The sequence below is a fragment of the Nicotiana tomentosiformis genome, chromosome 5 (assembly GCF_000390325.3).
Source record: "Nicotiana tomentosiformis chromosome 5, ASM39032v3, whole genome shotgun sequence".
Lineage (NCBI taxonomy): Eukaryota > Viridiplantae > Streptophyta > Magnoliopsida > Solanales > Solanaceae > Nicotiana > Nicotiana tomentosiformis.
This window is the reverse complement of record NC_090816.1, coordinates 41,126,351-41,150,204: the sequence shown is the minus strand read 5'-3', so window position 1 is coordinate 41,150,204 and position 23,854 is coordinate 41,126,351. Positions and strand designations below refer to the sequence as shown.

Genomic DNA, 23,854 nt, shown 5'->3' with positions numbered 1-23,854 from the left:
AGTCCAAACCCCTCCTCTCTTTCCATCTTTGTAATCCGGTCCACTCCCAATGAACCAATCATAACTTGCCACATCGCCCTTCCACACAACTCACAAACGAAACATAATCAATCTCAGTCGTCCATCCCTCAAATCAACAACCCATGTTTATCCCCGTTTTTCCCTTTAATTTTAATACTCCACCAGATTCAATCTTGACCGTCCAAATCCAACAATACATCGGTTGTCGTATTACACTATTTTAATTATTTAATCCCTGATTTATTAGGGCCATTGATCTAAAGATCCAACGGCCTAGATCTCTTCAACCCGTTTAAACCCCTAGAGACAACCCAATCCCCTCAAATCCTAATCATTCGTCTCCCAGACTCAGGCACTCCCTTTCCCCTTTCACTCTCTATTCTCTCGTCTACTCAGCTCCATCAATCACCAGACTTTGCACAAATTCGTGCAAGGTCATGAAATTTAACTTCAAATTATCTCTTTTTCCTCTTGAGCCGCGAATCTAGCCGATCCTTTTCCTTTTTTTTCTGATAAAAGTTGAAATCCCCAAATCTAAAACCCTAGACCAAAAGAATGAAACTTCGAAATCTTCTGATTTCTCTTATGCTCCATTAAATCTTAGCATGCATGAAGGTTTCTCAAGGTTTCATCATGAGGACCCGATACCCAGATGTCAAACACAGTGACCTCTGTGTTTTAGAGCCTTATCCGATGGATTATGATTCTTGAGTCGCCCAAGTAAAATCCTTTGATGATTTCCCCCTCTGTTTTCTCTGATTTTACTTGCTTTGCTTCCATTATCCGATATTCGTCATCTTCTACTCACCATTTCAAATCTGATTGGAACCCTAGTCATTAAATGACACTATAAATAGAGTCTTCAATGCTCACACCTAACAACATAGAAAACGAACAAACACTTAAGAGAATTAAAGCTTTAGACTTCTCACTAATTTTATTTTACTTCTTCGATTTTGAGTTCGTCTACTGTTCGAGCTTGAGTTTAGATTCTTAACGGCTAAACAAGAAGCTTTTGTTTGGTTTGCTATTCGTAGAAGGTCAGTGTATGCTGACCCACCCTTTCTTTGATTATTTTGTGTTGTTTCGTGCTTTTGATGTTTCCCTCTGATTGATTGTCTTTGTTTGTAATGGATATTACTAGTACATGACTGATCATCTTGTTTTGATAACTTATGGTTTGAGCTAATCATTTCCTTGATAATCTGTAACTATTCTAACATTGGTTGAATATTTTACGAACATGATGAACTTCACCAGATAAATGCTTCCCTAAAAATGAATAACCTAAGTCTCACTAAATTGCTGCAGTTAGTTGAGAGGCTGTGATGATTCTATGTGTGTTCTATTAGCTGTACTACCATGTTTGCTAGCCTAGTTCAATCTGTGTCTTTTATTGTTCCTTAATCCCATGTTAAGAATTTATGCCTGCTATTTGTGTTATATTGTCTCTTGAAGTTAAGCAAGGCTATTTTACTTGTTAACATGTATAAAACTGATTTCCTCATCGTATCTATATTATAACCACTTAACTTGTTTTCTTAGACTGATTAATCTGCTAATGAAACCATGCCTACCTTAACATGTAAAGCTCACAAGATTTTGTGATTTGAACTTCTGTGGTGGATTCACCAACTTGGTTGTTAGATCATCTGCTCACTCAATATGTTCTATAATCTTGGAAACTTTTAGAAATATCACTATATATGTTTAGACTTCTTCCTCTCTTCTAATATGCTTCTATGATTCTAAGACCTCTTAAGGGATTACTGTAAAGGTTTTTTCTATTAACTTCCTTGATTATGTGATCATATTTGTGAAGCCTCACCCAAATATAAATGTGTTCTGAAATGAAACTGGTTTAAGTTCTAATGAATTTCTGTAGTTAATCTTATATGACGTCTGACTGCTACTGTTGACCTAGCAAACATGTTTAGAATTGTCTTTAGGGATCTGATTAAGAAAAATAATTTGGTTGAGAGTTATTGCTGTTGTACATGTATATCATCCCCTGAACTGACCATACCATGTTAAGATTCATTATGCCTGTACTAATGTATTCACCTGTTTAGCCGGACTAGTTATCTTGTTATTAGTGCTCTGCTTATTCCATGTGAAGCCTTCTTTGTTCTAGACTTTTATAATGAATTTGCTGGCCTGACCCTATGCTCTACATGTTGTAGTCTTGCACTCATTAAGGATATTTCTTGTATGTGCTTGATTGTCTTCTCCCGGATTTCTGCACTCATTCGTGTTATCAAACAGACTCCCTGCTTATCTTTCATATTCATGCCTATGTTCTCACATTGCCCTGTCACATAATGAAGATTTAACCTTGCTAAGTTTGCATAAGTTAACTATGATTCATTTGTGGATTTAAGAAGAACCTTCTGATGTTATTTGTTCTGTCTGAGTATAATACTGTGCCTTGACTATTAATGAACCAAGTGAAAATATGATATCAGGAATCTTTTAAGGAGAAAATGGTCATCTATTAAGTTGAAACCATTTTTTTTACTTAAATACTCCTGCTGATGCTCCTTAGAGATCCTATATGAAACTATTAACTCATATACCTACTAGAATTTAAGACATGACCTGTGCAAAAACCCTTGATTAACTTAAGCATGAATTTTTAAGTTTGAGGACCTCTATAAATTTGAACTATGTACCTCTTCTATTTCTTAAGTTGCCTGACTCAATGGTTTGAACTTTTGAAATAATCTACTACTGTTCTTTTCCCTTAATTGCACCTGTAATTGTTTTCTCTGAGTATTCTTCTGCACATTGGTAGTTCTTAATAGTGAACTACACAGTGGTGTTTGGGTTGTTATCTCTTTGGTGTTATATATTATTACATGTTCATAGTAACATTCTGTATAGTTTCTGTTAGAAGTTCACATGCCTAAATCTGTGTATTATTATTACAATTGTATTGAAACTTACAAATGAATGCCTCATTGGCATTTAAACCTATAGGGAGGAGTAAGTGTGAGTGGTTAGAGGTATTTAGGAGTGAGTTTTAGTTTATGGTTGAGATACTCTACCTGACACAAGCATTACTTGGGGTCCTTGAGACCCTTGTGAATTTTGAAGGGCCAGGCTCTCAAAGGGTGTCTTGGCTATAATTGAAATTTTATCTTAAGCCCTTAATCATTGATATTTGCTAATCTCTTTATGGTTAGTGTCTAATGAAAAAAAAGGCTTCACTGTAATTTTCCTTACTCCGCTCGATCTTACACAGTTTTATTTACATTCTTAACCACAAATATTTGTTACAGTCTCATTTAGGCCTTACGATTGATCTTATCTGCATTTGAATATCCTGTTGGGCTTTGTCACTAATTTTTGCCTTTTTCTTTTGAACATGTAACTAAACTGGGCCTGCTAAGGTTTTCAAGAACTCAGGTCCAAGTTCCAGCCTTTGAGTCTGAAGTCATGGAAGCCGTTGCTGCTTGTCTACTGTTCCCTGGGCCTAACCTTCTTCAGGTCCAAACTACTGAGTCTAATTTTCTTCCCTTCCTCATTGTTAAATGAACCGAGTATGTTATCTTTTTTTTTACATGTGTATGATACTAATGATAGATATTGATTGAATGTTTTATTCTCCTTAAGCCTTTAGGAACCTAGGCAAACCAAGATCCATAGGTAATAAAAAAAATCACCGTTACATTACGATTAGCTATAAAATTTTGGCATTTTGATCATTTATCCTTCATTACATAAGATTCCATTTTTAATCACGCTAACCATTTTAATGGAGTTTTTGAAGGTCAAAACAGATTTGAAAAGCAAGTAATTCTTCTTCTAAAGCCGGAATTGAAAGGGAGATTTCAAAGTCAGTTTTTTCTATAAACAAAATCACCTCGGTTGGAATCAAGGATTATTAAATTTTCAGCGATTCTTTTTTTCAAACATGTTGCTACAAATTGAAACAAATTTCCAAAGGTATATTCAAGGCCCATTTCTAATAATCTTTACTCTACTAGACTTTTATAAATAACCATGTTATTCAAACATAGCCACATCTTACGTCTTTGCAAATCTTGTAGGTGTAATTGTTATAAAGACATTTTTCAAATCTCTTCAATCATGTAGATGTAAAGATTTCAAATGGATTTTACAAATTAAACCTACATCCTCTTTTCAAAGTACATATATTATTTCCTTTCAAAATGATAAGTTTAAAAAAAAAAAAAACATAAAATAGAGTAAGTCACACACATTTAGCACTAACTAAAGTAGAATATAGATATTTAATTCCCCGAACCTAGTCTAAGTCCTATGGAGCTACCTCAGGTAGATTTTAGGGAGTGCCTAACACCTTCCCCTTAGAAGAACAAGAACCCTTACCCAAATCTCACCGGTTAGTAGACCAATAGGATAATAATCTAATAAACAATAGGTACCTTAGTATACCTTTAAATATTAGGTGGCGACTCTCTTTTATCATCAACAGGAAAACTACTAGTTGAATCTTGTTTTGACTCGCGCAAAATAGGGTTCAACAACATGGCGACTCTGCTGGTTATTACATTTAGGTTCTGACCTTAGCAGACTTAGACTAGAATTGAAATTTAGGAATCTTTATACACTGCTTTAACTGTGTTTAATTTGCAACTATGTGCTTACTTGCCTTAGTTGTTCATTATATACTTATATGCTTACTTTAAAGTTATTACTATCATCCCGCTATCTGTAACTGCTTTATATATATATATATAGTCATCATACTCTTTCCTATCAAGTCTTGGCCATACACTATCACATAGAATGGCATGCGAGGGTTGTCTTTTACACCCCTCCGAACCTTCTTTCAAAATTCTTTAGTCTCCTAGAATGGTTTTGTCAGGTCAACTGACATAACTTCTCGCAGTATTCAGTCCAACTCAAAATTAGGAAACACTCTACTCTAAAAAACATAGATCATATTGCATAAACATAGGTGAGTCGGTCCTTGGAATCGACACATAATTAAGAAAGCCATCCTTAATGTCAAAGGGTCATGCACCCAACGACATGACTTTTGTGGAAAGACGAACTAATCATGATGAGACACTAATGATTCGAAGCAAACACTTATCAAACCCATTTCTACCCTCTTTAGAAATGAAAATCAACCAGAATATCCCCGAAATCAATATGGTCATGGGAGCACCGCACAAGCTAAATCAATGGTGGAAGAACATCCACCGAGAGCATGGGGATGAAATCAGGATGCACCTAGGAGCATTGACCGCCTTACTGAACATCTTGGCCGACAGGGTGCTTACCCGCTTGCTGATAGAATTTTGAGATTCAGCCAAAGTGGTTTTCAAGTTCACTGATTGTGAGTTGGTGCCACCGTTGGAAGAAGTTATTAGCTTCACAGAGCTGCCATTTACCCGGAGAAAGCCAATACTACCGGTCACCATGCCCAACTATAGCTTTCTCGATAATTTGGGTCTAACAAATAGTTGGGGGTTTGGGGAACATTGAAGATGGATGGGTACGCTTAGACTAATTGTTCGATGGGGTTGGACATCGAAAGAGATATAAATGGTATTTGGGAGAGTTCAAATATGATCAGGCAACATGGGAGAGTCATTGACACATAACCTTCTATTTGGCGCCGCTAGGATTACTGGTTTTCCCACAAAGGAGAGGACAGATCAATATCAACTTGATGCCTGTGGTTTTGGCAACATTCTGGGGTAACCTCCAAGCCCCCTTGGTACCTATTGTATTAGCTGAAATTCTCAGAGCATTGTCTGCATGTTCCCGGGGGTACGATTTCTTCACGGGCTGTAACTTGTTGCTACCAATATGGGCCACTGAGCACTTCTTTCAACGAGAGGATAAAGTTAATTACTTTATGGGCGCTAGCAACATGATTCAAAGCCACAGTGAAAGAATGAGACATTAGGTTTTCCCGCACATACAGGAGGAATAGAGAGAGATACTGACCAACCTGAGCGGAGAATGGATAAACTGGAAGCTTTTGTGGCTGAGCGGTAGGGCAATTCTAAGGACTCCCCAGAAGTATTTATCGAGCTGATATGATTCGAAGGCATTCAACCCTATGCACCCCTACGAGTTCTCGGGCAGTTTGGGTTGATTCAAGATGTACCTCTCTGGACGAGAATAACACTGTATGAAGACAAGTAGAATGGGCAGGTCCCGATACCAAGTATAAGGAGACTTTAGGAGAAATGGAATGATTTAATTACGATGCCGATAGGCCAGAATTCGTGGTGCACTCCAGAATACTATGTCTGGATCAATGAAGAGGATGAGCTAGTTCGACCAAGCAGAGAAGGAATAGCCTGCCTAGAGGATGCAATGGCGTCCCTACAAATCTACCATGAGATTTTGCGTCACTACCTTGTGACTACCTCCATGCACCGTCAAGTGATCCCTGGGTCAGTTGACCATATAATGCCACCTCTAGAGGATGATGATCGAGTGATCGAGTTTATACAAACTGAATCTGAGACAGAACCAGAAGAAGATCTGGAAGAAGAGCCCGAGTTCAATGATGATGGAGAGGAGGAATTTGAAGAATACCCAGAAAAGGAACGGAAAGAGGAAGAAGATATGGGAAATAATTCCGGGGATGGTTACTAGCGGCTGGTTGATCTCTTCCCTCCCTTCCTTACCCACACCATTATCTTGTACCCTTTTCATTTCCCTAAGGGCAAGTCTGTTAAGCCCATGCAATCTTATAAATGCTGGAAACGATGTTGTAACCTTTGCTCCTGCCTGTTACAATCCAAATATTATTAATGAAAACCAAAGTTTGCTTCAGATCTGAATGTGTCAAATCTAATTGTTTGTCAAATATTCGTGACTTAGGCCTACCTCCAGCAAAGATAGGTCCCTCGAACATTTGGAGACACGTTTGCTTGAATACGTGAACTAACCGCTCTTTGTGCCCATTATTTGTGCAAACACTGAAACTAACTTCTGTTCTTTTTCTTTCTTTTCTTTCATTACTTTATTATTATTCCCCAAAAGAAGAAGTTGGTTTGTGTCGACCTAAAACTCGCGGAACCACCATATAACTTGATGTTGAAAGGGAAGATGTCTGCGGCATATAACCCGACTGAACACGTTCTGGTAATAGCTGATAGCCCGGGGCAATCAGAGAAAAGGATTATACTCGGAATGATGAACATGTTATAAGGATGGTCGAAGTGATGGAATCATTGAGGGAAGAAGTACAACACATTCGGGAATTGGCACATCTAGCCGTGACAATGCTCTCACAATCACCCCATTTTCCTTCCCTAGATTCAATCCTCGATCATTTCCCTTCAACTACTCGCCAAGCAAACAATATCCCGACTTCAGTCCCCACCGCCCAGATTATACCCCCAGTAACCTATACAACCCACCGAACCCTCCTATGCACACCCCTTATGCACCAAACTATGTTCATATATTGCAAAGCCCACCAGTTACTACCAACACAATTCATACCCTTTCCCGTGATGGCGTCACCTTCACCACCAATCAAAACCAGCACATACGGCTACACACGAGTGATATGTTCCTCCCGTATATGTCGTTTCAGAACCCACTTTCACAATGCTCATCACGGTCAGGTTACCTTATGAAGTTGATCAATATGCTGAAATGGAAAGGGAAGATAAGTATAAAGAGGAAGAGTCGGTATCCGAATAGTTGCGAGCATTAAGGAAACTAATGAAAAACCTTTAGTTCGCTCGAGGGAGCGAAAGTCTAGATTATGAGAATCTGTGTATACACCCTGATATGGACATGCCGATAGGGTACAAGCCTCCAAAGTTTGATATCTTTGATGGGACAGGTGATCCCCACGCACACTCAAGAGCCTACTGCGATAAGCTAGTTGGAGTAGGAAGAAACAAAAAGTTGAGAATGAAGCTATTCATAAGCAGTTTGACAGGGGAGGCACCTACTTGGTATACTCTCCTAGATCCCAGAAATTGGAGGGAGTGGTAGGATATGGCAGAAGACTTCATGAACCATTTTTGGTTCAATACAGAATTTACTCCTGATAGGTTCGCCGTGGTAAACTTGCAGAAGAAGCTGTCAGAATCATTTCAAGAGTATGCACGTCAATAGAGGTCGGAGACCGCCAAAGCACAACCCCCCATAGATGATAGTGAGTTGACTAAGTACTTCATCAAAGCTCATGAAGGAATCTACTTTGAGAAAATGATGGGCATTATTGGGCAGAAGTTCCCCGAACTTGTTAAGATGAGATACTTTTTAGAGGAAGGCATAAAGTTCGACAAGGTACAATTTATGGCCGCATTGAAAGAAGCTAGCAAAGCAATTCAATCTGGTTCAATAGGCAGCGGAAATAAGAAAAAGAAAGAGGTATCAACAATCGTTCCCTGTTACTAATCCAATCCATACCTAGGACTCTCCAAACACCCATTCTCCACACCCACCTACTTATGCTCCAGTATACAACACACAACCATACTACAATCCCCAACCTCAATGTAAGCCACCTCGCTCCCATACAAATCCAAATCCACTACGACCATACGCTCCAGTTCAAACTACCACTCATCAAAATCGACCCACCTATGCACCCCGACCTCGCCCAAATTTTAAAGAAAGAGGTCCCAGAAACTACACCCCGATTGCTGAGCCTTTGGCTCAACTATCTCAAAGACTGAGGAGAGCCGGCTTGATAGTACTTTGATGCAACCAAACGATGCATCTACCATTCAGGCATACCAGGGGATGATACCAAGAATTGCTTCAGATTAAAAAATGAGATTGAGTCGCTGATCAAAAGTGGAGCCATTCAGTGCACCCCAGCTCTGCCCATTATGACCTGTAACCCACTTCCAAACCACTAGAACCAAGGAGCTAATATGATTACCCTGGATGAAGAGTATGACTTGAAAGGAACCATCACCACGATAGGAAACACTGAGGCTACTAGGGTTCCACCTCGAAGGACTCTGATGATCACCGTACAATTAAAACCTACAGTGATGTTCCATACATACCAGCAATAGTCCACCGTTGTTATCAGAAATGAGGAGGATCAAGAATACAAGACAGTCCCATGGACGTACCAACATAACGGGAAGGGAAAGATGATGAAATTTGCAGCGGCTCATGGAATGGCTAGGTCAGGGAGATGTTATGCTCCGGAGTAGGTAAACCAAGGGAATCCAGGAAGGGAACAACTTCAGAGAAGGAATATAATAGATACAGAGGCCGCAAAATTTTGGAAGAAGATGTCAACCAAAGAATACTCCGTGGAAGAACAATTGAAGAAAACCCCTGCACATATATCAATCATGGATCTACTAATGAGTTCTGACAACCATAAAGACTCCTTGATGAAATTGTTAATTGGAGTCAGCGTGCCGAGCAACACTACCAGTGTGGCACTAGCAGCGACCATCGGGAAGATGGTCGATGCAAACATGATCACCTTCCGCATAGATGAACTTCCCATAGAAGGCGTGGGTCACAACAGAGATTTACACATCACCATCAAATGTGGAGATAAGGTGGTGTCCCGAGTACTTATTGATGGAGGATCTGGAGTCAATATCTGTCCGCTCTCTATCCTACGAGAGTTGGGTATTCATCTGAGAGAAGTAAAAGAAAGTCGTGTGAGGGTAAGATCTTTCGACGGGTCGTAAAAGGACGTTATTGGGGAAATCTATTTAGCTCTACAAATTGGACCAGTTGAGTTTCCCATACTGTTCCAAGTAATGGACATTTAATCCTTATATAACATGTTGCTAGGAAGACCTTGGATACATATGGCGGTGGCGTCCCTGCTGCACCCTATTTTTCACAAGTCAAAATAAGATTCAACTTGTGGTTTCTCTGTTGTTGATACAAGAGAGTCGCCACCTAATATTTAAAGGTATACTAGGTTACCTATTTAATTACTAAAGTAATTTTATTTATTTAAAGAAGGCGATTACACTTCTTGCCTCTTTGTTCGGTAATGCAATTGCCTCAACCCATTTGGGGACGTAATTTACTGCCACCAAGATATATGTCATGCCATAAGAACTTATGAAGGGCCCCATGAAATCTATCCCCCACACATCAAAGATCTCGACCTCCATCACAAAGTTCTTAGGCATTTCATGCCTTCTAGAAATTGATCCTTGTCTTTGACATTGATCACATGCCCTGACCATTTGATTTGCATCTTGGTAGATCGATGGCCAATAATAACCACATTCCAGCATTTTTGCCACAGTACGATTTCCATCGTGGTGACCTCCAACTGGGGAGTCATGATACGGCTTGAGAATTTGAATGATCTCATATTCTGGAATACAATGCCCAATGATGTTGTCGGCACAAATCCAGAACAAAAAGAGCCCCTCCTAATAGTATTGCCTATATTCCCGCAAGAATTGTTTCTTTTGATAATTCTCCAATCCGTCGGGGATAAGGTCACTAACCAAGAAGTTAGCGATGTCGGCATACCAAGGAGTGTAGGTGCTAGATATTTCCAATAAGTGTTCATCTGGGAAGGCATCATTAATTTCAAGATCTTCTTTTGGTCTTCCTGCCTCTTCAATCCTAGATAAGTGATCCGCAGCCTGATTCTCTATTCCTTTCCAATCTTTGACCTCAAAGTCAAACTCTTGTAATAAAAGTACCCACCTAATCAATCTTGGTTTAACATCCTTCTTCTCTATAAGGTAGTGCAGTGCAGCATGATCGGTGTAGACTATCACTTTGGATCCTAACAAGTAGGCCCAAAATTTTTCAAAAGCATAGACAATAGCAAGCAGTTCTTGCTTAGTTACAGTGTAATTCAGTTGTGCACCATTGAGTGTCTTGCTTGCGTAGTAGATAGGATGAAGAATCTTGTTATTCCATTGAACAAGCACCGCTCCAATAGCCACACCACTGGCGTCACACAAAAGTTCAAATGGAAGAGACCAATCAGGTGTGACAAGAATAGGTGCCGTGGTGAGCCTTTCTTTCAATTCCTCAAAAGCTTTAAGGCACTTCTCATCAAACTCAAACTTAGCATCCTTTTCAAGGAGCTTGTACATGGGACTTGCAATTTTTGATAAGTCTTTGATAAATCGCATGTAAAAACCGGTATGCCCCAAAAAGCATCGAACACCCTTTACCGAAGTGGGAGGAGGAATCTTAGAAATGATCTCGATCTTTCCCCGATCAACCCCTATGCCTCGCTTGGAAATTTTGTGGCCAAGAACAATACCCTCATCCACTATGAAGTGGCATTTTTCCCAATTGAGTACAAGGTTTGTTTCCTCACATCTTTTTAGCACTTGCCTAAGGTTGGCAAGGCAATGCTCAAAAGAATCGCCAACTACAGAGAAGTCATCCATGAATACCTCTAAGAAGTCCTCAGCCATGTTCGAGAAGATTGACATCATGCATCATTGAAAAGTAGCTGGGGCATTGCATAGCCCAAATGGCATCCGGCTAAAGGCAAAGGTCCCATACGGACATGTGAATGTCGTATTCGCTTGCTCCTCTAAGGTGATGTTGATTTGGTTGTAGCCGGAATAACCATCCAAGAAGCAATAAAATGACCTTCCCGCTAGCCGATCAATCATTTGATTAATAAAAGGCATAGGGAAATGGTCTTTGCAAGTAGCACTATTGAGCTTCCGGTAGTCCATGCAAATTCTCCACCCAGTCACTGTCCTCATTGGGATGAGTTCATTTTTGTCATTTTGAATCACGGTCATGCCTCCTTTCTTTGGCACACATTGCACCGTACTCACCCAAGAACTATCGGCATTGGGGTAGACAAACACGACATCCAACCATTTTATGATTTCTTTCTTCACCACCTCTTGCATGGAAGGATTTAACCTTCTTTGATGCTCCATGCTAGGTTTGCTCTCTTTCTCCAATTGTATCTTGTGCTCATAAATTTCGGTGGGAATCCCTCGGATATCCACTATAGTCCAACCAATGGTCTGTCTGTGCTCCCTCAAGGTATTCAATAAGTGTTCAACCTGCATCATTCAATAAAGAAGAAACAATTACAGGTAGAGTTTCATTAGAGCCAAGAAATTTATACCTTAAGTGTGGCGGAAGTGGCTTGAGCTCAAGTTGTGGAGGCTCGATAATTGAAGGCTTAGCAGGAGGAGTGACTCTATTCTCTAAGTCAAGAAAGCTTCTTTAGTGCATAAGTGTAGGACCCAATCCCTTCCTATGCATTCACCGATTCCATATATCCTTCCATGTCCTCACCATCAAAATTCACCAAAATAGCTGCCAATGCCTCACCAAGGCGGTCCTCTTCCATCTTCACCTCGAGTGCATCCTCTACCTCATCAACAACATCAATGACTGAGATACTTTCGTATGCATATGGAAATTTCATACCCTTACTCGCTTGAAAGGTAACTTCTTTGTCATTATCTCGGAACTTGATCTCATTTCGTTCCGAGTCCATGAGTGCCCTCCCGGTAGTAAGGAATGGTCTCCCCAAGATGATAGGGATCTCTTTATCAACAACACAATTACGAATAACAAAGTCGGCAGGGAGGAGAAACTTCCCCACTTTTACAAGCACATCATCAACTATTCCCGTCGGTTACTTTATTGAACGGTCGTCCATTTGCAACCTCATACTTGTAGGCCTAGGCATACCTAATCCCGCTTGCTTGTAAATAGCAAGGGGCATTAAGTTGATGCTAGCCCCATTATCACAACTTAATTCCCCTTTCTATTTACAAGCAAGCGGGATTAGGTAATGATGGACGGTGGTTGTTGCAATGATGGAACTAACCCGGTGAGTCACATTCACCACTTCATTATTGGTGGTTTTCTTTTTAGTGATCAAGTCTTTCAAGTACTTAGCAAAACCCGGCATCTCTTAAAATTCTTCCACAAATGGAATGTTCACCGATAATTGCTTTAGGATGTCATAGAGCTTCTCGAGTTTGCTATCATCAACCTTTATAGCAAGTCTTTGAGGGAAAGGAGGAGGAGGTTTAGGAATTGGTGCTAGAGTTTTTGGTGCCTCTATTACCTTTTCCTTCACCTCTTCCTGGTTTACTTCTTGAGTTCTCACCTTCTTCGGGAATCTTTCAACTTCAACAACAATTGGCATCTCAACTTGTGCCTCGACTTCTTGTTCAGAATCTTCCACTTCGACCACTTGTTCATTCTCTCCTTGAAGTAGTTTCCCACTTCGAGTTGTGATTGCCATACAGTGAGAAGTTAGACCACTCCCACTACCTTTTGGGTTTTCAATTGTATCACTTGGGAGCGTGCCTTTTTGCTTTCGATTTTGATCTCTTGAAAGATCCGTCATTTGCATCTCCAACTTTTGAATAGATGCAGTGTGAGAATTCACAAGCTCGGTCATATTCTTCATTGAAGTGTCAGATCTCTCTTAATTTTGCAATACTCTTTCAAGCATGTTTTACAACTTGGACTCACTTGAAGAACTTTCCTTCCAATGTGGAGAGTGAGAATATTGCCCATTTGGTGGAACATAGGGGTTTGAACTCCGATTTGAAAAGTTGTTGTTGTTGTTACTCCAATTTCCTTGATTTGAACTACCTTGGCCGTTTTGCCACTGTTGGTTGCCTTAACCTTGCGGGTTAGACCTCCATTGGTGTTGTTGTCCTGAACCTTGGTAAGGTTGTCTTTGATATCCTCCTTGAGGATTATTAACATAATTTGCTTCTTCGTATTCTTCATTTGACATGGGTTGCACATCTTCCACAACATTCACCTTTTTTGTTTGGCTTTCAGTGAACATTTTCGTCAGCACGTTGACATTGGTGGCAAGCTCGACAATTACTTGATATCTTTATTGGTTCTCCTTAATCATGTTGGTCAAGGAAGGAGTACCATATGCAATTCCACCCAAGGTGTCTTCCGAGTGCCAAGCTTGGTTATGTTCTGCCATCTTGTCAAGGATTTGTGTGACCCTTGCAAATGTTTTATCCATAAAGGACCCATCCGCTGCATTTTTGGCTATGGATTGATTCATAGGATCCAAGCCCACGTTAAACTTCTCCAATAGAATATTGTCCGAAAAGCCATGATTCGGCGACCTCACCAAATATAGCTTGAATCTATCCCATGCCTTATGTAAATGTTCTCCTGGTAATTGCTTGAAGAAGAAAATTTTATCCCAGAGCTCGGACTTCTTGCTTTGTGGAAATCATTTTGCTAGGAAATCTCGGACAAGTTCGGGCCAAGTGTGGATGGAATTAGGAGGTAGATTTTGGATCCACTTTCTTGCCTCTCCAGTTAGAGAGTACTTGAACACCCTCAACCTTGGGGAATCATCCGAGACATGATTCTGCTTGTGCATTGCACATATACCCAAAATATTTCTTAGATGTTGTGTCGGATCATCGTCGGTGGAATTTCGGAAGAACCCCTCTGCTTTTAGCATTGGGATTAGACTGTGTTCCACTTTGAAGGTGGCAATGCCAACTCTTGGAGGGACAATGTCATTTGTATTCTCAATATACTCATCCATATTCGCAAACTCATTCTCTTCTTTCGGCTCGCCCATGTTTACCTAATGACACCAAGCAAAACAAGCAGAGTGTGGTGGAATAGAAGAAGACGTCAAGTAAAGCACACACTAGTTATAATTTCAAAACCATATTCCCCTGCAACGGCGCCAAAATTTGATACGCTTAAATTACACCTATATAATTGGTGTAAGATGGTCAGTGTCAAATATAATAACCCAACTAGGTTGGGGTCGTATCCCACAGGGAATAGGAGTGAAAAAGTTACTTAAATAGTGTGAAGCTTGACTTAAGCCGTAAATCTACTCAGTTAGTTTAAACCAAGTTTTGTAATTTTGAATTATCAAGAAAAGCTATTTTTTGAGATGATTTGATTAAATTAATTTAGAAACCAAGGTTGTATTTCTATCAATGGAATATAATGCTAACGGTTTTCATATTATATATTTCTAATGAAAGGTCCGTTGATATGCAAATTGTAAGGTCCCGTGAAAATCTTTCCTAAAAGCCGAGGTTCTGTGATGCCAGGGCAGGCGTAGAGGTTAATAATAGTAGAAATTCTTCGCGGCGAGCTTGCGAGTCGCAGTTCGGACTTTTTGGATTGAACAGTGTGCTGGGGAGTTAAAGAAAATGTTGGGCAGAAGTAGGCATTTCTGCGGCCTTTTCTGTGACCACATAACCACTCTGCGGACCACATAATGGTCGTAGAGTGGGTCAATTTTTTGGGTCATTTTGATGTCAAATTTCGCAGCCATTATGCGACCGCATAACCACTTCGCGAGCCGCACTCTTGTCGCATTTTCCGCTTGGAGATTTTTCATAGGGAGGTTCTGCAGTGCATTATGCGACAGCAGAACCGTTCTAAGGTGCATTATGCGACCACAGAACGGGTCTGCGGGCCGCATAGTGACTGCAAACCTGGTCAGTTCCTTTCCAATTTTGGCACCCAAATTTCGCGGTCATTTCGCGGACCGAATAATCATTATGTGGTCACATATGTGACCGCAGAACCTATTCCAGATCTTCATTTTTGGGTTTTTAAATTCCGACCCTACCTCGTTAAAATAGATGTAAGGGGCCATTTTTGAGCAAAACCTGATACTTTAGAGTGAGAGAGAGTTCTTAGAGTGGGGGGAATAAACTTCAACCTATTATCCATCAATTCTTGCTCAATCATTGAGGATTAACAAAGGAAGTCTTTATCCCAAAGGTAAGAATCTATGTCCTAGCTCTCAATTTCGAAAATTTACAAAAATGGGATAATCAGAGAGACAATTCTTGGGTATGGGAGTTGTTATCTTGCATGCATGTGTTATGAAAGAATGTGGGAAGGTTGTGAGCTAAAAATGGTAGAGAATGGGTTGGGTAATGATTGAATCTTTCACAAAAGGGCCTTAAGAACTTTAATGCACACTTAGTGTTTGATAAAATGCTCAAATGGGCTAGAACCATGATCATCCTCCTAATTTTGATTAAATTTGTTACATTTTCAAAATAGGTTGAAGTTGCTAAGATTTTTGGAATATTTTAGAGTGTAAGGAAGCTCAATTGAGGTATGTTGGCTAAACTTTCTCTCTTAGAATCGAATTCCATAATGTCCCCGCGAGTATCAAAGTATGGGTTGTGTGTTAAAATGTTATGGCTTTGAATCGTATTTCAAATGAAAGCTAGTACGCCAAATTGTGTGAGAAAATCTCAATATTCTTAAGACTCTTAATTGCTCATATGTGTACCTACAGTCTTGATTGAAAATGTCTTATTGTTGATAATCTATGAAGATGGTTGGAAATTAAATAATTGAATTGGGGGTATAGTGTGTGTCCAACATGCCAAGAATTTAAGTTATGATTGTGGCTAGTAGTGAAAATAATTTGAGAGAATGCGATAAAGGATATGAAATGAGCCTCGACTCAATTGTTTAAAAACGATTTCGAAAATAGAATTGCCTAAAAGCTTTTGTACTCAATTCATGCCCATACGAGGCTGCTTTAACTAATGCTTGCTTTAAAAATATATCCAGTGTGATTCAAGTTATTACATACTCAGGTGTTGAAATTGTATATTGTCATTTTTGGGAAAGAGTATTGCAAGAATAAATGGCGTGTTGATTGCTTATGATTTTGATGTATGCTTGTATTGCTGGTCGGCATGCCCCATTATTTAGGAAGAAACCTTTTGTGTTTAAAGTTTCCATTACTAATAAATTTGAGTTATATGATTGCTGAAATATTCTACATGTTGATATTTGATGGTGATCTTTGAAATTGAAAGAGGTGAGAGTGTGGAATATGAAATATGGCCACCGTGCTAGGAATAACGAATCTTGTGAATGGCCAAATGAGCCAAGGAAATATTGTTGTTGGAGTGTCTGAAAATACTAATAAGAATTTATACAATGTGAAAAATGTTGAGGTGAGTACAATTGTATTTATGTTACCTTTGTGTGAAAATCAAATCAAAAATAATTTTGGGAGTATCATTAGCAAAACCGAGGAAGGGTGGGTCATAAGGCCCACACCTGAAACTACACTTGCCGATGTAGGGATGGATTGTGATTATTCCCCTTATTTGGGATGAAATTGAAATATTGGAGAAATTGTGATATTATTCCCCTTAATTGGGATGAAACTGGTAACAATTGTGGATTGAAAAAGTCAACCCACATGGCATATGTGGGAAGACGACCTAGTTGATCGGGTGGAGATCGGACGCCATGTTGCGCACATGGTGGTACTACTCTTGGTAATAACTTTCTTTCGCATCACCTGTCAAACCACATTGTCCGTGGGTAGATGGCCTAGCTGATCGGGCATGATCGGACTCCGTGCTACCAAAGATGGTGGAATATCAGTGCTAATGATCTCCCAACCAAAAATTGTATATGAAGTTCGTATTTTGAAAATTATTATATTTTAACTAGACATTTGGATGTGTTGCCCTTTTCTTATATGGGCATTCTATTTTGAAAGAGGACTTTTAGCTATACATACTAATGCTATTCGACAATACTAACGTCCCTTTTGCCGGGGGCGCTGCATCTTTAATGGATGTAGGTGGTTCTACAGCAGGCGGCATTGATCAGTGATAGCAGTACACTCTTTTCAGCTGATTTGGTGAGCCCCACTTCATTTCGGGGTCATGTATCTTTTGTTTCTCATGTGCTGTGTTTTGAGGTATAGCCAGAGCCTTGTTGCCGGCATTTCCATATTACTCTCCTATTGTACTTAGAGGCTCCGTAGACAAGTTGCGGGTTGTGATTGATGTTGGGAATTGAACTAGAAATGTTGGTATTTGGAAATCATGTTTTTTATTAATTCTATAAACTCGTAATATTTTGGAAATTATGAATGAATCTTCGAATGAGAATGAAATAGAAGTTATTAATAAAAATCTTTTCAGTGTTTGATTAATGGAGTACATCTCCTATTTATTCATGGATGAGTTTAGGTAGAAAGAAATCTAACAGGCTTGCTCGGCCGGGTTCTCTCGGTTGAGCGCCGGTCGCGCTCCCCGAGTTTTGGGTGTGACATAAATAATTCCTAAATTACTACCCAATATTTTTCAATTATTAGATAGTATTTCCTCTTTATGATTTTCCCAAATATAAAAGAAGTAACAATTAAGAACAACCAATTGATGCCAAGTAGAACCCACTTATCCCTAAGAGATTCTATTAAATAAGGTTTAAAGCCTTGAGTCCTTGCTATTCAATTCTACCAAACTCTAACCCACTTTCCTAAGTAAAGATAGAGTGAATTGGCACTAGTCAATGTTTGCAACCATCAACTACAAATGAAGTATGAGACATGAATAGAAATCGACCAACCATTCTATATATATATTCATTGATGAACACCCTTTAACATTACACCCAAATAGGATTCACAACCTTAGTATTTAAAACTAGCTACTCATACTAGAATACAAAAATAATGTAATAAATAAAGTCATGAAGCTTATAAATATAGACAAAGTCTTGGATTTTCTCTCACAAGCTTCCAAAATAATGGTGCATTCAATGCTCTAAGTGTAGCCTCTTTCTGTCAGACCAGATACAACACAAAAACCCTAATCATTCTATTTATAATGGTCTAAAAGTCATGGTCAAAAACTGACAAAACTAACCCTACAGATAGAGTCTGCGACCACAGAAGGCTTTTGCGGTCCGTAGATCTTCAGTTCCACCGCAGAATTGATCGAACAATCTTCTAGTTTTTCCTTTGCATTTTGGTTATGCGGTCCGCATATTACTTTTGAAGCCGCATAACCCATCGCATAATCATCTTTAGGGGAATTCTCTTAACATTATGCTATCACTATGTGGTCCGCACAAACGTTATGTGACCGCATACTAGATCGCAGACTTGGCTATCAATAATTGGAACTTTCTACTTCATTCTGCGATGAGTCTGCGCCTGCACATCACTTTTGCGGCCGCAGACCAGCCACATTTCTGCCTTTCATAGGTTCTTCTATCGATGAGGATAGAAATGTTTGGTAAAGGGAAATCGTCTTTTGGGTTAGATTTGTTGAGCTCTCGATAATCCACACATATCCTGATCTTCCCGTCCTTCTTGGGCACTGGGGCGCTATTTGACAACCATGTGGTATAATTGGTGACCCTTACTACATTCGCCTCTATTTGCTTGGTTACTTCTTCATTTATCCTCCAAGTCAGTTCATGCTTGAATTTTCTGGGTTTTTATTTGACTAGTGGTCTAGCAAGGTCGGTAGGAAATCTATGCGAAACGTTATCAGTACTTAACTCAGGCATGTCATCATACGACCATGCGAACACATCGATGTATTTTTGGAGGAGCTCAACCAACTCTTCTTTTTGCTATGTTTCTACATGGATGCTGATTCGGGTTTCTTTTATGTCTTCTTCGCTTCCGAGGTTGACCACTTCTGTCTCTTCAAGGTTAGGCTTTTTCTGGCTTTCTAGTTGCTCGATCTCTTATGGGAGATTATCTGGAATCATACTCTCGTTGTATTCCTTGTAATCTGGATTGCTTTGCTCGAGGGTTTGTTACATGTCACAATTGCGAAACGCGGGTTTTTATCGTTTTGATTACTGAAAAGAAAAACTAAGTATAAATGAAGAGATAAATAAATTTGCAATAATTTAAGAAATCAATTCTTTTTATTTTATCAAAAGAGAAATGTCTCAGCGTTCGAAAAGGCAAATAACAAAAAAGTATAGACACGGTTCAAGCCTCAATTGACCGTGCGCTCTTTTTTAGAAGTTTTACAATTACATAGTGAACGAAAGATGGACTGGCGGTCCAATTCCGCAGGTCATCTCTTGGTTCGGTATCCCGAGTGGTTGGTGTCTTGACATCAATTCCTTCACAACATTCCTTGATCATGGTCATGAACAACCTTCCCATTCCATCGACAATGTCATCCTCTGGTGTTGAGATCTGGCCCTTACCTAAAACATGCTCTGGCATAAAAGCCTTTTTCCCGAAGCTACCAGTGCAAGTCTTCCTAATCGGAGGCTATACCTTATGCCGACTCTTCCTTTTTGCCTATTGCAGCTCAACCGGCTCTGTTATCCCGTCTGATCGGGCTCCAAGCCCAGTTCCTGGTCTGTATCCATACTTCATCATTTCCCTCAAGGCCATCTTTGACCTATACAGGGACTGCATTCTCCGATTTTGCTCAGTTTCCTCTGTTTCTCTACTTTGTATGATCTCAACTGCATGGAAAGCGACCCCATCTAATCCCTCTATAAACGGGAATGCATGTTCTAGATAAGCTGATTAGCTCCATTCTCCTTGGACTGCAATCTCTTGACAACCATTTTCGAACTTCATACACTAGTGTAGGGTGGATGGGACTGCCCCTGCCATGTGTATCCAAGGTCTTCCTAGCAGTAAGTTGTATGAAGATGAAATGTCCATCACTTGGAATAGTATGGGAAACTCAAATGGTCCAATATGCAGAGCCAAATAAATTTCTCCATTGACATTCTTCTACGACCCGTCAAAAGCTCTTACCCTAGCATGACTTTCTTTGATTTCTCTTAGATGGATACCCAACTCTCGTAGATTAGAGAGCGGGCAGTTATTGACTCCTGATCCTCCATCAACCAATACTCGGGATAACACCTTATCTCCACATTTGACAGTGATGTGTAGAGTTTTGTTGTGACCCACACCTTCGATAGGAAGCTCATCTCTTCGGAAAGTGATCATATTTGCTTCTACCATTTTCCAAAAGTTTACTGCCAGTGCCTCACTAGTGGTGTTGCTCGGCATGCTCATCCCACTTAACACTTTCATCAGGGCATCCTTATAACTGTCAAAATTCATCAGTAAATCCATGATTGATATTTGTGCTGGAGTTTTCTTCAGTCGTTCCTCCACGGAGTATTCTTTGGTTGACATTTTCTTCCAAAATTCTGCAGCCTCCGGATATGTTATTTTTCTTCTTTGAATCCGCTCCCTTCCCAGATTCCCTCAATTTTCATCCTCAGGAGCGTAGCACCTCCCCGACTTGGTCATACCGTGAGCCGCCACAGAATCCGTCTTCTTGGATTTCCCTTTTTGTTGATATGTCCACGGGACTATTTTGTATTTCCGATCCTCTTCATCCCTGGTAGAAGCGGTGGGCTGTTGCTAGTAAGTCTGAACCATCACCGTAGGCTTCAATTCTACTATGATTATCGGAGTCCTTTCAGATGGGACCCTTGCAGCCTCAGCATTTCCTAACGTGATAATGGTTCCTTTCGAGTCATATTCTTCATCCAGGGTGATCATATTAGCCCCTCGATTCTGATGATTTGGTAGTGGATTACGGTTCATATTAGGCAGAGCCGAGTGCACTGAATGGCTCCACTTTTGATCAATGACTCAATTTCATTTTTCACTATGAAATAATCTTCAGTATCATTACGTGGTACATTTGAGTAGTACATGCACTGTTTGGTTGCATCAAAATATTTTGAGGGATACCCCGGAACCCTTCCTTCTATCAGATGTATTAAACCTGCTCTCCTTAGTCTTTCAAACAGTTGAGCCAGAGGTTCAGCAATCAGGGGGTAGTTTCTGGGACCTCTCTCTTCAAAATTTTGGGAAGGTCGGGGTGCATAGGTGTGTCGGTTTTGATGAGTGGTGGTTTGAATTAGAGCATATGGTCGTGGTGGATTTGGATTGTTATGGGCTCTAGGCGGGTTATATTGAGGTTGGGGATTGTAATATGGTTGTGTGTTGTAGACTGGAGCATAACCAGGTGGTTGTGGGGAATGGTTGTTTGGAGAATAAGAGGTGTTTTGGTGATGTGGGTTGGACTGGTAATAAGGGACGACTGCTGATACCTCTTTCTTTTTCTTCTTTCCGCTACCTATTGCTCCTTATTGGATTACTTTACTAGCTTCTTGCAATGCGGCCATGGATTGTACCTTGCTCGACTTTATACCTTCCTCTAAGAAATCTCCCATTTTGACCAGTTCGGGGAATTTCTTACCTATCATGCACATTATTTTCTCAAAGTAAATCCCTTCCTGAGCCCTAATGAAATACTTAGTCAATTCACTATCGTCCAATGGAGGTTTTGCCCTGGTGGCCTTTGATCTCCATTGACGTGCATATTCTAAGAATGATTCGAGCGGCTTCTTTTGCAAGTTTACCAATACGAACCTATCAAGGGTAATTTCTGTGTTAAATCGAAAGCGATTCATGAAATCTTCCGCGATATCTTGCCATGTCCTCCAGTTTCGCGAATCTTGTCGAGTATACCAAGTAAGTGCTTCCCCTATCAGGCTCCTAATCAACAACTTCATTCTCAACTTCTCGTTTCTTCCTACTCCAAATAACTTGTCACAGTAGGATCTCAAGTGCGCATAGGAATCACCTCTCCCATAGAAGATATCAAACTTTGGAGGCTTGTGCCTTGCCGGCATATCCACTTCAGGATGGATACACAGATCCTCATAGTGTAGACTTCTGCTCCCTCGAGTGACTTTGTTTTCTCAATAATCGTAGTTGCTCAGACACTGACTCCTCCTCCTTATACCTAGCTTCCCTTTCCATTTCGGCGTATTGGTTAATTTCATATGGCACCCAGACCGTGACAGGCGCTGTGAAGGTGGATTCCGAAATGGCATATACAGGAGGAACATATCGCTCATGTGCAACGGTATGTGCCGCGTGTATATGATGGTATTGGTTAGTGGTAAAGGTGACTCCATCACGAGGAGGGGTGTGAACTGTGTTGGTGGAAACTGGTAGGTTTTATGGCATTTAAATATAATTCGGTACGTAAGGAATGTGTGTGGGAGGATTTGGTGGGTTTGTAGGGGTTAACTGGAGGTATAATCTGAGTGGTAGGGACCGAAGTTGGGGTATGATTGGTCTGGCGAGTAGTAGTAGGAAAGTGGTCGGGAAATTGAATCTAGAGAAGGAAAACGAGGTGGTTGTAGAAGCACTGTCACATCAAGATGTGCCAATTCCCGGATATGTTGTACTTCTTCCCTCAAAGATTCCATCTCCTAGGCCATCTTGGCCACAAGTTCATCATTCCTCGTATGTCTTTCTCTCCCGATCACCCCGAGCTATCGGCTATTACTAGAACGTATTCGGTCGGGTTATATGTCGCAGGCATCTTCTCTTTCGATCTTAGGTTGTATGGTGGTTCCTCTAGTTTTGGGTCGACACAAACCAAATTTTTCTTTGGGGAATAATAATAAAGTAAGAAATGAAAATAAAGAAAAAGAAAAAGAACAAAAGTCGGTTTCGTCATTTGCACAAGTAATAGGCACACAAAGCAGTTAGTTCACGTATTCCGGCAAGCACATTCTCCTAGAATTCGTGGAACCTCTCTTTGCTGGAGGTAGGCCTAAGTCGCGAATATTTTATTTGACACATTCAGATCTGAAGCAAATTTTATTTTCATTGATGGTGTTTGGATTGTAATAAGCGGGAGCAGAAGTTACATCATTGTTTCCAACATTCACAGAATTACATGGGCTCAAACGAACTTGCCCTTAGGGAAATGAGAAAGTTTGGGGTAAAGATACAAAGTGGTAAAAGAGGGGAAATCAACCAACTTCTATTAACCATCCCCGAAATCATTCCCTATTTCCTCTTCTTCTGGTTCTTCCTCCGGATCTTCTTCAAACCTTTAAACATAAAGTGTTTTATAACTTAGCCTTTTCCCACATATTGTTTTTTATAAATGCAAACATCATGCACATATTTTTAAACTCTTTCAAGCATATATATACCAACATTATTTTCTAAGACTCCTTTATAAACTCATATCCTTTTTAAAAAACTACACACCCTCTTTATAAATATCATGTCCTAATACATAGTAAGTTGTACCCCTTTAGCACTAGTTAAGCAGAATACAAACAACTAATCCTTTAA

General features: G+C 40.0%; 1 protein-coding gene across 1 annotated transcript; it reads right to left on the bottom strand.

Annotated features, from left to right (window-relative positions):
* Positions 1-21,837: 21,837 nt before the first annotated feature.
* Positions 21,838-22,386, bottom strand: LOC138892226 (uncharacterized). Its single transcript, XM_070175930.1, has one exon. The coding sequence runs from the start codon at positions 22,384-22,386 to the stop codon at positions 21,838-21,840; it is 549 nt and encodes a 182-aa protein (XP_070032031.1).
* Between the last annotated feature and the right edge of the window lie 1,468 nt (positions 22,387-23,854).